Source organism: Amphibalanus amphitrite, unplaced genomic scaffold (genome assembly GCF_019059575.1).
Source record: "Amphibalanus amphitrite isolate SeventyFive unplaced genomic scaffold, NRLGWU_Aamphi_draft 000108F_arrow, whole genome shotgun sequence".
NCBI lineage: Eukaryota > Metazoa > Arthropoda > Thecostraca > Balanomorpha > Balanidae > Amphibalanus > Amphibalanus amphitrite.
Window position 1 is genome coordinate 1,044,017 of NW_024881603.1, and position 15,818 is coordinate 1,059,834.

At 49.9% G+C, this 15,818-nt stretch overlaps 2 protein-coding genes across 7 annotated transcripts in view; one reads left to right on the top strand and one right to left on the bottom strand.

Annotated features, from left to right (window-relative positions):
- On the bottom strand, positions 1–14,997 carry LOC122380862. Of its 4 annotated transcripts, none has more exons than XM_043364384.1 (2): positions 14,640–14,997; positions 1–3,297 (listed from the first exon to the last, which is right to left on the bottom strand). In XM_043364384.1, the coding sequence occupies exon 2, from the start codon at positions 3,291–3,293 to the stop codon at positions 1,896–1,898; it is 1,398 nt and encodes a 465-aa protein (XP_043220319.1). In that variant the 5' UTR covers positions 3,294–3,297; positions 14,640–14,997; the 3' UTR covers positions 1–1,895. The 4 variants fall into 4 exon arrangements, with proteins under 4 accessions (XP_043220319.1, XP_043220320.1, XP_043220318.1 ...); XM_043364385.1 differs by lacking the exon at positions 14,640–14,997 and adding an exon at positions 3,624–3,904; XM_043364383.1 differs by lacking the exon at positions 14,640–14,997 and adding an exon at positions 3,608–3,894.
- The window catches only part of LOC122380861 (selenocysteine-specific elongation factor-like), a 24,494-nt gene continuing 16,384 nt past the window's right edge, over positions 7,709–15,818 (top strand). The window contains exons 1-3 of one of the 3 annotated variants that reach the window (XM_043364381.1): positions 7,709–7,761; positions 8,383–8,684; positions 10,627–10,905. In XM_043364381.1, the coding sequence (XP_043220316.1) occupies positions 8,405–8,684; positions 10,627–10,905 (559 nt within the window). In that variant the 5' untranslated portion in view covers positions 7,709–7,761; positions 8,383–8,404. Of the gene's footprint in view, positions 7,837–8,004; positions 8,114–8,382; positions 8,685–10,626; positions 10,906–15,818 lie in introns of those variants that run through there. The other 2 variants (XM_043364380.1, XM_043364382.1) reach the window with 2 other exon arrangements.

Here is a 15,818-nt window from a genome sequence, read left to right on the forward strand (position 1 = left end):
CGCCGAATCAAACGTGTATTTAAAACTCACCGGCAAAAACATTGTGAAACAAAACAGCGCCATCACCAACAATTAACAAAAGTTTACATGTAATGAAGATGACCAAAAGAAAAAAATAAATAAACAAATAAATAAATACCACAACAAATGTACTTAGTTCAGTCATCATGGTTCAGTAGTAAGCAAGAGAGAAGCAACACTTCGGCACAGCAGCATTGTGCAGCGCCGGTACTTAAATATCGGTCATCTCGAAATTTGTCATCCGAACGACACAATCAAGTCATTTCAGAAGCCATTATGACGACATTTCCAACAAACAAATACAGCCCTGTGTAAAGTACACTGTCTATAACAGTCAATAAACAATCCAGCAGTCCAGCCTCGAGTCGGGGGTCCGATTGTAGGGCGGGCAATGCGGCCAGAGGCCAGGAACCCGCAGCTCAGAGCCACCGCCGGGCCAAGGCTGCCACACGGCGTGTGCATTGCACGCCTGAGTAAATCCCGCCGGATACAGATCAACAAGGCTTACTATGGAGATTCACGCACTGTTCAGTGCTCAGTTAGGGACACTAGTCAGCTGCTCGAGGTGGGACGCGCGGCTGTGCCCTCTGTCGGGGCCCACATTGTGCAGCTGGCCAGAACCAGCACGCTCAGCTCGTGCGTCCGCAAACACTCCAACTGGACAAACAACAAACACTTGTGCACTTGTGATGGAAGACACTTGGCATGTTGGAAGCACGAACAATTTAGTGATAGTCGCGAGATAATGTCAAAGCCGGCGGATTGCTTCCAAAGCCGAGGTCGACAACCCATCGGGATTTGACCAATTGGTCATAATCCTCATTCTTTGCCGTAAACAACGATACCTTGAGCAACGATGCGACAACGATTATAAAATACCAGGCGTGGTAAAGGGAGCCCAAGTGCGATTTGACACCTATGAACATAACAGTAAGTGCACGTAACAACAGTCACATATCAAGAACATGGTAAATGCAAGACACTCAACCGCCGACGCAACAACGACAAAGACACGCCGACGCATTCAACAAACAGTAGAAAACTTATAAATATCTATCAAAGTTCAGCGCAGCCTAAGTAGCCACTTCTAATATAAACCCTTCTACCAAAATAGAGGCGATTTCTGAAATCCATATGACCTGGCTAGTCGCTTTGCGAAGTTATACGTGCTCAACGTTCCCCTATTATACTGGCGTCCTTAGCAAAAACAAGTTTACGTACTATAATGCTTGCTAATAGGTAGTTCCCACAGTTTCAACAGCTTCTTTCCTATTTGTTAGCTGTAAATTAAACGAAATGTTTGTACAAAAACGGCACGTAAGGTCAATGTACGAAGCGCAGTACAAACCACAAACCCTCATATCTGGTGAAAAAAGAGCGCTAACAGGTGGTTGCAGGCTTCAGTGCCATCCTAAACAACTCATTATGTATCACAAGAGCTGCCGAAAACGGTACAATCGGCAGAGCTAACACATTGAGATTTCACTGACCTAGGAGCCACACTGAATTCTGAAAGCACCACGATGTGAGCCTGATAAACACATTCCAGCTAGGAGTTGCTTTGCGTCTCCATACAATTTTAATGAAATTGAGTATACTCGTTATCCGGGCATGCTTTATAAGCTATCGACCCAAAAATAATTATGTATTGCATTGCAATTACGATTTCTTACCCAATCAGATGCAATTATCGCTTTAAGATATCAAGGGACTCTTCGTCACACAGATAATCCGTCGGTTTGGGAAAACCTACGCAAGTGAGCCAACTGATACTTCTCCAAAAGGTAGGGCGAGGGGGGCCCCGGTGTTCCCCTGAGTCCCCGGTGGTCCCCAGAGTTCCCCAGAGCCTAGAGAGAAAGACAAGGCGTTCCCGCTCAGGCGGCAGCCGACCTCGGCTGGACCTCACCGTTCCGCTCGATGGTGTAGCGCAGCTCCCGCACCACCTGGTACGGGTCGAGCGCGATGGCGCTCAGCGCGAACATCTCGATGGCCGAGAAGTCGGTGCGCACGGAGGTGCAGTCGCCGCGCGGCACGAGCCGGGCCAGCGCCGGGAGTCGGCCGGCCGGCTCGGCCAGCGCCGGCAGCGCCAGGCTGCTGCTGTGGCAGAGCCGGCCCAGCCGGCGCTCCACGGTGGCCACGGCCAGCGCGTACAGCCGCGTGAAGTCTGCGTCCGGCTCGGCCGACACCACCCAGATCTCGGCGTCCAGGACCGGGTCCACGGCGGCGAACGCCACCGCCGCGCCCAGCCGCGCCGTCAGGCCCAGCGCCGCGTGCGCGCGCACCAGCGCAGAAAAGTAGTTGTCCTGCGGCCAGATCTCGGAGAAGAGCAGCGCGGCGCGCCGCTGTCGCTCCCAGCCGGCCGAGTAGTGCGCCGGCGACAGCATCACGTGCACGTGCGGGTGCACCTGACTGGCGCCCGCGTGCTGGCCCACGTCCCACATCAGCGTGGGGAAGCGCAGCTGGGGACGGCGCGACTGCTGGTCGCGGCTCCAGCGCTCCGCCAGCGCCACCATGTCGGCCCGGCCCTCGACCGTCAGCCGCAACGGGCTGTGCTCGCGCGACAGCACCAGCGCGTGGCCGCCGTCCAGCTTCAGTGTGTTGCCCACGACGGTGGAGAGCGGTGAGTCGAACCGGCCGGGCGGCTCGCCGACCAGCGCCGTCATGGTGCGCCACTGACAGAAGTCGCAGCTGCCGCGCGTCTCCTCGGCCAGCGCGTGCAGCTGCTCGCGCGCCGACGGTCCGGCCGACGGCAGCTGCGGCCGGAACGCGCGCACCGGGTTGAAGGCCACCTCGTGCAGCACCAGGTTGTTTGTGACGTGCAGGATGCGCTGGTGTCGGACGATGTCCATCAGCTGCTCCGAGCCGCCCACCCACGTCAGCACCTTGGCCAGGAACGGCGCCGGCAGCGTCACGTTGGCCTCACGCTGCTCCACCGTGAACAGGGTGTTGAGCCAGCCGGCCAGCGCGCGGCACTCGGGGTGCTCGGCGGTGTGCAGCATCTCCAGGTGGGCGGCCAGCTCAGTGAGTGCCGGGCGCAGCTGACCACCCAGGCAGGTGGCGTTGTACCAGTCATCCTCCCGGTCCGGTGGCGAGTACTCACTCCACACTGGGTACTGGAATGGCCTCAGGGCCGCCAGGGTGCTGCGAGATGGCGGAGGTGGTGACAGCTCCTGCACAGCCGTCATAGTCAACACAGTGGTGCAGACGATCAGCAGTGCTGTGGCCAGGGTGCGCCAGAACCAGCGCTGGGCCAATGTCCGCTGACGCCACATTTCTCTGGAACAAATGGACCAATCACATCAAAGGGTGATTAGGCAGCCATTTTACATTTTAAAACTTCCGCATTGGGACACTGAGTCAACCTCAGACTATTACATGTAACTTGTAAGGGAAGGTTAGGTACGTACCTAAGGTCTGAGGTCAGGTTACATAATGTTTATTTCTTTATCCTTGTTGAAAACAGCCATTCAAGATTGAGATATTTTCCGGATTGAGATGAATATTTCTCCTGGAATCCTTTGGAATTGAAGCGACCTGGATTAGAAGCACAGTACCTAGGTAGGAACGTACCGTCAATGATGCTCACCTGAAATGTCGCTTACAGAGTGGAAGAAGGAAGATTCTTCAGAAGCCTACCTAGGGCTATCACCCTGGAGCAAAGCCCTTTAGCAAAGCAGCACTGTTGCTTCGCCCGCCACAGCACAGGTATATAGGGCCTTGCAGCACATAATCTCGCCACGACCCCATATATTTGAAAATAGGTCAGTGAAAGCTCTCATACATCTTCCAAATCCACAGCCCTCTGAGGGACGCCGGTGAAAACAGGGCGCCGGAGGGCATACTAGTCACGTGATATTTGGAACTTCTCCCGCTCCATGGGCCTTCTATATCCCAAATGTCACGTGTAAATTTAACGAACTTTGATCAAATCGCCCCAGGCGCCCTGTCTTCACCGTCGTCCCCTCTGAGCCTCCGATCCCAATCCTAATCCGATCAAAGCAAAGTTTTCGCTAGCACGCTTGATGAGGCTAATGACGTCATTTAATTTTGTTTTTGCTAAAACGCAAGCTAAAACGTTTCTTTTTACCTTTTTCAGGCATTTATTCGTAAAAACACTTCTCTGCTTGGAAACAAAAATCAGTTGAGTGAATGAGAATATCATAATTCATGCTTGAGTGGTTATCAGAAAGAATGATCATAGAAATGACATGATAGGCATTTGAAAAGTTGCTCGCATCCTACCTTTCGAAAAATAGTGATTTTAAGTCTGCAAAAATGGGTTTGAGGAGTTTATTTTTTGCATTTATAATTTTGCGTGTGTATTTGGCACGCTTCTCTGGTAAAATACTTGTAAAAACCCAGGAAATTCCAAACTAAAATAAACTCTTACTATGACGTAACATAAAAAGCTGTTTTCATCAAACGTTAAAATTTGGCATCGCCTTGAATCATTACAATTTTTGCGCAGCCGTTACATGAAATGGTTTCGCAGTCAGCGATTTTTAGGTACTGCCCAGAGCGCTGTTCGGCAGCCGGCTATTTTGTGTGCAGGGTATGACGTATTTCGCGAGCCGACGTCACAGGCGGTGACGTCGGCTCGCGCGCGAGCCGAGCGCCAACGACAAACTAACGGGAACCCTCGGACACCCTCGGGGCATAAACCGCGGAGTAGCATATTGAGCGAATCTTATAAGGAAAATTAATATATTTTCGTTTCTCAAATGATAATTAGGGTGTCTCTTACCTTTTTACATATCATTTAGGCTTACCTAACACTTCAGTTGCCAAATATCTGCAATTTATTCAAGCGAAGGTATTTTCAATAAATATTTACTTACTTACAGCTTCTCGAGATTTTGTCAGGCCAACTAGGCCTGTGGGTCTCGTTCTGACCAAGCTCATGGTAAGGATGCCAGGCTATCGGTCCTGTTCGGGGATGGCGAAGGCAAGGTCCGCCCAGTGACAGTCTAGGTTGGATTTAAATGTGTTGAGTGAGGGTGAGTTGACCACATAGGTTGGAAGGGAATTCCAGTCATTTACAATCCTTGAAGCAAATGCGTTTCTCCTGATCCTGGATTCGGCACGCAGCTTCTTCAACTTCCATTGGTGCCCTCTGGTGATACTTCCGGTTGCTTGGTCAAAGAAGATTTCTGGGTGAATGTCGATGCCAGCATGGAAGATCTGGTACGCCAGGATCATATCGCCTCTTCTACGACGATAATACAATGATGGCAGATTCAGGAGCTGAAGTCTCTCTGTGTATGGTCTGTGTCTGATGTTTCGGACAAGCTTTGTAGCGCGCCTCTGTACACGCTCGACGAGGATTTGGTCCGCACGATTAAAAGGTCCCCATACTGCATTACCATATTCAAGATGTGGTCGCACCAAGGTTTTGAAGAGAATTGGTAGAGTTTCATGATCCAGTTTCTGAAAAGATCTCTTAATGACACCCATGATCTTGCTGGCCCTGGCAGTAGCTGCAGCTGCCTGTTTCCTAAACTTGAGTTCTTGGTCCATCAGGACACCCAGATCCTTCTCCAGAGGAGTTGCTACAAGAATCCTGTCCCGCATTTTGTATGTTTGGAGAGGATTTCCAGATCCTATGTGGAGTACCTTGCATTTCGACTCGTTAAACGGCAGCTGCCACTTCTCGGACCATGCCAGAATGCTGTTAATATCCTCTTGAAGTTTGCTCCTCTCAACTGACGCCTGGTAGATTTTAGTATCATCGGCAAAAATTTTCATCGGGCACTCAGTCACATCAGGCATGTCGTTAATATATATAACAAAGAGCAGCGGCCCCAGGACTGTCCCTTGGGGGACTCCACTTGGAACTGGAACCCAGTCAGAGCATATTCCATTGATAACAACTTGCTGTCTTCTATCGGTTAGAAATGCTCTGATCCACTCAAGGAGCTTACCCCCAATGCCATATGCTTTGAGTTTGGCAAGAAGTCTCTGGTGAGGTACTGCATCAAAAGCTTTTCTGTAATCTAAGTAGATCGCATCTACCGTATGACCATCCTCTACCATTTGGCTCCAGTCATCCAGGGTGTGCAACAGCTGGGCCGTACAAGAGCGTTTGGATCTGAACCCATACTGGTCAGACGATAGCAGCTGATGGGTGTTCAGGTGGTTCATGATTTCTTCTCTAATGATGGCCTCTAGAATCTTGCACGGGATAGCTGTCAAGCTTATCGGGCGATAATTACCAGGGTCTTGTTTTGAACCACTCTTGAAAATCGGTACAACCAACCCCAATTTCCAGTCATCTGGGAGGACACCATCATCCAGTGATTTACGGTAGAGCCCAGCCAAGGGGACTGCAATGGTACTAGCTGTCTCCCGCAAAATTCTTGAGTGCATCTGATCGGGACCGGGTGACCCAGTTATCTTCAGTGCTCTCAACTTGTTCTCAACAATGCCTGGAGATATGGTCACATCCGAGAGTACCTCACCTTCGAACTGGTATGTAGGAAGTGGAATGGAGTTCAGATCCTCAGCAGTAAAAACAGTGCTGAAAAACCTGTTCAACATTTCCACCTTATCCTTGTCTGAGCTTGCCACTACACCGGTACCATCTTGTAGCTCTCCAATTCTGGATCTGGTCTTAAGACGGGAGTTTGTATATTGCCAAAACTTCTTGGGATTCCTCTTGATCTCAGAAGTGAGCTCTTCTTCAAACTGTGCTCGGAGACATCTTGTCAACCGTCTCAACTGGTTTCGGCATCTAGAAAATCTTGCATGATCTACTGGCTCTCTTGTCCTTGTATATGTGTTCCACAGTGATACTTTCTTCCTTCGGAGCTGCAGAGCTTGACTGTTTATATACAGGTTTCTTCTTTTTGGGCATTCCCTGGTGGGCGGGACGCATGCTGTTATGATGCCATCCATGGTATTCTTGAAAAATGTATAGTTGTTCTGCAAAGTCCCATCCACCAATCCATCCCACCTTACGTTGCTTATCAATTCATTCATACGATCAAAACTTGCCTTTTTGAAGTTCAGTTTTGCCATCGTCAAGCTCTGTTTAGCAATGTAGCAGTAGAGGTCAAACCATATAGTAACATGGTCACTGTGACCAAGCCCTGGCTCACATATGAGATTCTCAACCATGCTTTCCTCATTGGTAAGTACCAAGTCTAACACATGGGGTTCAGAACCAGGTCGATATCTGGTTGGCTGGGTCACATGTTGATGTAGGAAGCATCCGTTGATCGTATCAACAAAAGTATGTGAACAGTGGGAATCTGGTGCCCTTGAGAAGGAACTCTCCCAGTCAATCTCAGGGAGATTAAAATCTCCAGCCAGAAAATATCAATGGTATAGACCGAAATCTTTTGAATTAAAACTCCAACCAACAGAAATAAAAATAACTTAATTTATTCCAACCATTTCCTCCAAATAAACAACATAAAAACTCACTTTTACACACATCATTCATAATAAAGCATACTAACACGCCGCTTTTGACAATTGCGGCGTCGAGTGGCGCGCTGCTAGCGCTCTTTTTCGATCGCAGAGACCCTGCACGCGCGCGAGCACACTACGTCACGTCCGGGGGGCACAGGTATATGAAAAATCGCAGTGACGTAACACTTTTCTCGCTTCTCATTGGTCAATAGCCCGTTGCCGGGGTAACGTGCACGTATGTGAGCGCGGGCAAGAGTACTAGCCGGCCGCCGATCAGGGCTCAGTACTGCCCTAACCCACAACAACAACAACAACAACGATTTTTAGGTACTGTAATTATTTATATTTTGATTTATGTGTGAAACAGTTCCTGGTGGGACCCATGACTCATCGGCTCTAAAGGTAGGGTAGGTAGGCCGTAGGTATCTCAATCTAGTACCCAATTATTCTGCATTCACAGTGATCAGTCTAAAAACAAATAAAATTTGTCAGTGTTCCTGAAAAGTCTAATGATTCTATGTCATGTCATCTCAACTCAAGCTGAAACCTCAATAAGACATAGTTTATTGACACATTTGTTTATTGCATAAGACTGCAATAAAGTCATCAGAAATTTACCCCGCGTTCGATGTCTCTCGGACGGCAAAGATTCTACGACGTCCGGCCAATCCCGTTCAAGGTCAGCGGGGGCTCGGCTGCGGTTATGGAACATGATTGGCTGGACGGTGTAGAATCTTCGCCGTCCGAGAGACATCGAACGCGGGGTTAATGGTGTAAAAATGAAATCTCTCAGATTGTTCTTCACAACAGTAGGTAGCTAGTCATTAATTTTAATTTACATGAACATTTCTTGGCAACACTCAGAAAGGCAGGAAATGGAATGCTTTGTTGGAACGTGCTGCCTGTATAGTCTGTTTAAAATGTTGATTTTTGTGCTTTATTTTTCAGCCATTCACCAAGCAACACAGCTATGGATGAGAGTGTGCTTAACTTCAATGTGGGCGTGCTGGGCCACATAGACTGTGGCAAGACATCTCTGGCACGCGCACTCAGCTCAGTGGCCAGCACGGCCAGCTTCGACAAGAACCCACAATCACAGGAGCGAGGCATCACCATCGACCTAGGCTTCAGCAGCTTTAGCGTGCTGGCGCCAGCACACCTGAAGGCAGAGGCGCCACGCCTGAGCACCGTGCAGTTCACGCTGGTCGACTGTCCTGGTCACGCCTCACTGATCCGCACCATTATCGGAGGTGAGCCGCGCCCCGGGCCGGGCCGGGGAGGGGTCCGGGCCGGCGGCTGGGCTCTGCTCCGGGTAGGGCCGGGGAGAGGCCTGGATCGGCAGCTTAGATGGCTCTGTTGGTTGCAGGGTTGCACTGTTCTGGAGCCAGCATCCGGTGCATGTGTGTGGCTTTTTGTGTTTGACTCCAAGTGTGATGTGCTTGTGATTGATGTGCTGTTTTCGAGCATGGTTGTTTGTTTATGTGCTTGTTTATCTGTTTGCTCATGTTTGTCTGTTTGGTTTCGTCTGTGTTCTCAGAAATACCACGGGAGGAGTGTTCGGGGCAGGAATGAAAATTGTAAAATGCAAAGCGATAGGGCAATCATGTTGTCAATTCGAACTCGGTGTCTCAGTGTCGCTAGACCTAAGCAGTAAGCACGAAGTTTCCACGACTTTTCACACACCTCATCACATGACAAAAGCCCAGCAGCACACACAGCACACACACACTGGTGAGCGGAGACAGCACAGCTGGCTGGACGCCGTACACTCGCACACACTCGCGGCCGGCACGGTGTAGTGGCGGGTAGGCCAACAGGAGACAGCAACAGCGGTGACGCATCCGTAGCTGTGTCTGTAAATCCGAAACATTTCACAGTAGACCATTTAAGAGCGGAGGCGCCGTAGAATATTATACTCCCGATCGGTGTTAGTTTCTAGTAGTGGCTGATGAAGTGGTGGTAGAAGCTCAGCTGATGATCGGTGCGGTAGAATCCAGTTCGTGCTGCGGTTTCTACCAACGGTGGTAGAAGCTCGGCTGGTGGCGCCTGTTGCTTTTTACCAGTGGTGGCCGATAAAGTGGTGGTAGAAGCTCGGCTGGTGGTTGGTGCGGTAGAATCCAGTTTGTGTTGCGCTTTCTACCAGCGGTGGTAGAAGCTCGGCTGGTGGCGCCTGTTGGTTTCTACCAGTGGTGGCCGATAAAGTGGTGGTAGAAGCTCGGCTGGTGGTCGCTGGGGTGGAACATGGGCTGCGGTGGCGGCCGCAGCGGGCCGAACGCCGGCCTCAGCTGGCCCAGTTCGCGGTAGAACGGCGACGGCAACTGCTGGCCGCCGAACGTGAACGGCGCGGCGGATATCGGCACCAGCAGCAAGGCCAGCAGCAGCAGCAGCAGTGGCGGCGGCCAGCGGCGGCGGGACATGGCGACGGACTGACCTGGTGACGCCGTCGGCCGGTGCAGCCTGTCGGCCCGGAGTGACGGCTGCCAGTCACCCAAACTGACGGCACCCGCACCGGTTCCCGCGCGGTGGGGAGGGACTCTTAGAGAGCCGAACACAGGGGTTTGTATGTCGATGCGTCTTTCGTGGTGGGCAGGGGCCCGCTCGGGTGTGTTCTACGTGTTCGGGAAGGTCCGACAGTGCACCTACGCGGCCTTTTGTGTGCCAGTGTGTTCTAAGCGGCGGAGACCGGGGAGGGTTCCTCAGACCCTCTTGACGCGTCCTTGTGTGTTTTCTGGGCGGCGGGGAGGGGTCTTCAGAGGGCCTGACGCAGCCTTGAGGGTGTAGCGGCGTTTGTTGCAATGTATTCTTGAACGGCGCCTCTGTGCTGTTTGGCTGTCCGTCAGTGACAAGTGATTGACGCCGCTTTGGCGATAACGGTATTCTACGTATGGTTTGATTCGTGTGCTGTGTATTGTCCTGCTTTACCGCGATGTGTAATCTGTAGTCGATTTACGTTGCTCCGGACGGTATTTTTTTTCTGATTTTTTTTTGTGTGCCTTTCACGCTCACTGCTGATGCTCGGGTGCACTCGTCCTCTCGGGTGACTATCGATGCTCGTATTTCTCGTATCTGTGTCAGTTCTGTAATACGTCTGTCGGCATTTATTTGTGTCAGTCCTGAGAGGCACGGACACTTTCCAAAAACGACCAACAACAAGAGCAGCTGCCATAACCCGGTGCGTGGTCCCCGTTCCAGGCGCGCAGATCATCAACATGATGATGTTGGTGGTGGACGTGACGAAGGGCATGCAGACGCAGACGGCCGAGTGCCTGGTGATCGGCGGCGTGCTCTGCAGCAGGCTCGTCGTCGTGCTCAACAAGACCGACCTGCTGCCGGAGGCCAAGCGCGCCGCCCAGGTCGAGAAGATGACCCGCCGCCTGCGCGCCACCCTGCAGAACACGCGCTTCCGCGACGCGCCGGTGGTGGCGCTAGCGGCGCGACCGGGCGGCGCAGAGGGCGCTGGCGAGGCCACAGGTGAGCCATGCTCGGCCGGCGCTGCCCAGTCGGCAGCAGTTGCTTGCGGGTTACGGACAAAAGTACGTATCGCTAAAGTACGTAGGACAAAAGTACGTAAGCAAAAGTACGTAGGATTAAAGTACGTATCGCAGAAGTACGTACAGTATAAAGTACGTATGGACAAAAGTACGTCAGGGACAAAAGTACGTATCGCAGAAGTACGTACAATATAAAGTACGTATGGACAAAAGTACGTCAAGGACAAAAGTACGTATCGCAGAAGTACGTACAGTATAAAGTACGTATGGACAAAAGTACGTCAGGGACAAAAGTACGTATCGCAGAAGTACGTACTGTATAAAGTACGTATGGACAAAAGTACGTCAGGGACAAAAGTACGTATCGCAGAAGTACGTAGGGTATAAAGTACGTATGGACAAAAGTACGTATAGCTAATGTACGTATGGTAAAAAGTACGTATGGACAAAAGTACGTCACGGACAAAAGTACGTATCGCAGAAGTACGTAGGGTATAAAGTACGTATGGACAAAAGTACGTCACGTACAAAAGCCTACGTATAGCAAATGTACGTAGGGTATACCTAAAGTAGGGTAGCCTTGGGCAAGACGCCCCAGATAATTTATTTTGCTGCATAGTTACCTACTTTTATCTCACATCACCTGGAAGGCCAAATTTGTGCTCAATGTGTTCTTTGGACATTTTACTTTAAATTCCATCCCTCGAATCCATTCACTTATGATCGGACTCCCAGCTAGGAAGTGCTTTGTGAAGCAACTGCAAATGGGGCATTTTGCCCCAACCGTTTGGTATCGCTTTTGTTTGCGTAGCTCTCTTATTTACGGAGTTAGACAGGGGGGGGGGGGGGGCGAAAAACGCCCCTCCCCGGGCTGCGTTGGTTGGAATTACCAGAAGAGAGGATTTTTCCCAGAACCCTGCCAGTTCCGAGAAACATCGGTGAGGCGTTTTACCTCGGCGGGGCGACTTGCCCCGGTCTGCCCTACGTGTGGACAAAAGTACGTCACGGACAAAAGTACGTATAGCAAATGTACGTAGGGTATTAAGTACGTACCCCACCCTTGGGTTAAGTTGATCAATGTGTAATACCTTTCTTATTCTTTATTTAATGAGCATTTGTTACAAGGCATAGCAAAATTTCTCGATGAGTAAATGGGCGAAATGGACAAAGCTATATTATTTGGTATATGAATTTATCATGAGTTCCCTTATAGTATGGCAACAGAGCAGCAAGAAAAAGTGGCTCAACTTACACTACTATACCCTACTTCTAGCATACGTACTTTATACACTACGTACTTTGGCATACGAACCGTACGTACTTTTGGCAACGTACTTTTTACACTACGTACTTTTGCATACGAACTTTTGCGTACGAACATTTGCGTACGTACTTTTGGTATACGTACTTTATACACTACGTACTTTTGCATACGTACTTTTGCGTACGAACATTTGCGTACGTACTTTTGGCATACGTACTTTATACACTACGTACTTTTGCATACGAACTTTTGCGTACGAACATTTGCGTACGTACTTTTGTCATACGTACATTTTACACTACGTACTTTTGCATACGTACTTTGGCGTACGAACATTTGCGTACGTACTTTTGACATACGTACTTTATGCACTACGTATTTTTTCATACGTACTTTTGCGTACGATCATTTGCGTACGTACTTTTGGCATACGTACTTTATGCACTACGTACTTTTGCATGCGTACTTTTGCGTACGAACATTTGCGTACGTACTTTTGGCATACGAACTTTATCGCCTACGTATATTTGCGGACGAACATTTGCATACGTACTTTTGTCCTACGTACTTTAGCGATACGTACTTTAGTCCTAAAATCGTTGCTTGCGATCGTTGCATTACGCCAAGGCATATTTAAAGGCACTTGCTGCGTCCCATTTCTAGGTACCCCTGCCTTTAAACGATGTAGCACCTGCGGATTTGACCCACTGCGTCCCTACCCTATACCCTGTTCTGTAACTGCCCTGTGCCCTGCTCTCTATCCTGCCTTGAGCCCTGTCCTGTTCCCTGCCTTGAGCCCTGTCCATCTGTGCCCTGTTCCTTGCCCTGTGCCATGCTCTCTGCCCTGCTTTGTGCCTGTCCTGTGTCCTGCTCTCTGCCCTGCCCCATACCCTGACCTTGCCCTGTCCTGTGCCCTTCCCTGTGCCCTGTCCTATATCCTGACATGTGCCCTGCCTTATACCCGATAGTTTGTCAGCGGTTTGTATACCTGTGGGTGTGCGCACCAGGCCGACACCCATACGCGCTTCTATATACTCGCATATGCTATAAGTGCCCTGTCGTGAATCGTAGCATCGTAGCATATGCCCTCTGCTCAACTTCGGGACGCAGTGACAATTTGATACAAATGCCCCGCATGATGTTCACAGTTCATTGCCTGATAAAACCAGTAAAACGACTTTGGGGACGACCAACGGAACGAGCGATAGGGTGGGCCTTGCACGTGCGAACTTGCGAGGGGGTGCCGCCAAGTTCCAACTAACTTGTGCATTGCACCCTACTAACCGGTCCCTAGCGATGTGCCAAATTTGAGCGCAATCGGCCTAGCCGTTTTCGAGATCTGGAAGCGGCAACCTGCACGTGCGCACGTGCAAAATGGGTCCCAACTGACTTTTGCACTGTACTCTACTAACCGGTCTCTAACCATGTGCCAAATTTCAGCGCAATCGGTTCAGCCGTTCTCGAGATCTGGAAACGACCCCTGCACGTGTGCACGTGTAGCAGCACCCCAACTGTGGCACATGGAAATGCATTGCCTAGTGTGTGCCTACCTACATGCCAACTTTCAGCGCAATCGGCCTAGTAGTTACCGAGATATTGCAATTGTTACAAAACGAACACCTCTTCGTTTTGCACGTTGCACGTTCATAAGGGGTCACCCACATGCATCGGGAATAGTCCAATACTTGGTAGTAGGAATGAAGCTACCCTACAAAGATTACCGCATGTAAATCGGTCAAGTGGTTGCTGAGATGTAAGCCTCGCAAAAGCGTCCGCACGGCCGGCCGGCCGCTCATACTCAGAAATTTCCGTTAATCTACGAAAGACTCCGCTCGCTTCGCTCGCTCCGTAATTATTGTCGTCTAGGTGTTTTCCTGAAGATAAATATCTCACTTCAGCTTTCGCTAATTTTGCTAGCAAATTGGGCTAGTGAAGACTTGAAGAGCCATCTCAGGACACTCGGTGATGGCTGACAGCCGTTGGATAATTTTCACACACTTTAATTATCTTTGTTGGTTACATGCTAGCCGGACACGACGAACGTGTAGAGGCGGGCAGATCTTGCACAGGAACGGGCCAAATTACTGAAGTCGAGCATGTGCAGATAATTATATAGAGGGCAACCTGATCCTGGCGAGGGTAGGCGGCTAGCGGGAAACTCGACGAAAATATAGTGTATTATTTGGACATCATGTTTCACATTTTGTGTCTGCGCACATGTGGACTGTGGAGCCTCGCTCAGCAGGGGACCTTCCCGACCCCTCCCCCCCTTCTGGCCATATATTCCCGATAACCGACCAGCCTACTGCTGCAAAGAAAAGTCACTGGATCTAGTAAATGCTATTACATCTCCTGAGGCCTGTTTACACTATCGATCTGGTGCATTTGCCCGCCTGATCCAGACACTGGTCTACGCTAGCGGTGATTTCCTACCTTCTGTATCATCTTACCTTTGTTCTTATAGCTCCGGGTAGACCGTCGGTTTTCCAATTTGTGGATCTTCACGTCACACAGGTCTCTCACTGTCGCTGTTGCGGTGACCACTGCGATGATTGCATTGCGGTGTGCCTGGCGGTCGAGCGTTGCAGGGGAGGGGAGATGCCTTATCATGCTGTGATCCCGTCGACCTTTGCTGGGCTCCTCCCTTCCGCCGCGCGCGCTGCAGCGGCGGACGGACACGCACCGCTGCACAGCGTGGCCGAAAACCAGTTTAGCGCGAATGTAATTCCAACGCCTCTCGGACCCTCTGGAAGTGGTTCTCTGGTTCCTAAATTGACACTTAAACCTTTGTGAGCTCTTTTGCGATACATTTCAAGTGCTTGCTTAGTGCTTACACGTTACGACATATTTAGGGGAGAGTGGGGCAAAGCGGCCACCCGGGGCAAAGCGGCCACCCATCGTTTTAGCCCTTCATAGCTGGCGTCAGTTCCAATTTAAGGTTGCCAATTTAAGTTCTCTTCACGGTCGTTCGAACGAGCCAGACCGGGGTTTCAGGCCTATCACCATTGTTCTGTGAAACACGGAAAAGCATTTCTTGCCAGGTTACCAACTATGTTTACAATTTTTAAATGTTATGTTATTCCATAACCGTTTGGAATTTTTATAAGCGTTCATGCCAATGCATTGCATGGTTATCGTACATGTATTCTACCAATTTTAATGTTTTTTACCCCACTAATAGCTAAGCTGGAATATTTTTGTCTCGGACGGTATGCGCGGGGCAAAGTGGCCGGGGCAAAGTGGCCACCCCCCAATTGGCTATAAGTTGCTTCCATCTGGATACAAACATTATTTATATTCAAATGTGTCGTCATGCATTCATCTTGGCCACTTTTCAGTTGCATGAGTTACCAAATAATGCAATTAAATGTTTATTCTCATGAAAATCCTTTCTTTGTTTACCTACAGGTGGAAGATAATAAAGTAAACATCCATCCTCGCTTAACCTTGTCACCATCAAATACCCTAGTCGTACACGAGGCAACTATTTTGTTTCTCATATCGGGACTTGAGAAGACGCCGGTGGCCGCTTTGCCCCAGGGTATGGGGCAAAGTGGCCAATATGCATAGGTTTAAAGTTTTGTCAATATCTTTCATATGTGAACGCCTTTGGAAATAAAATGCAGTTG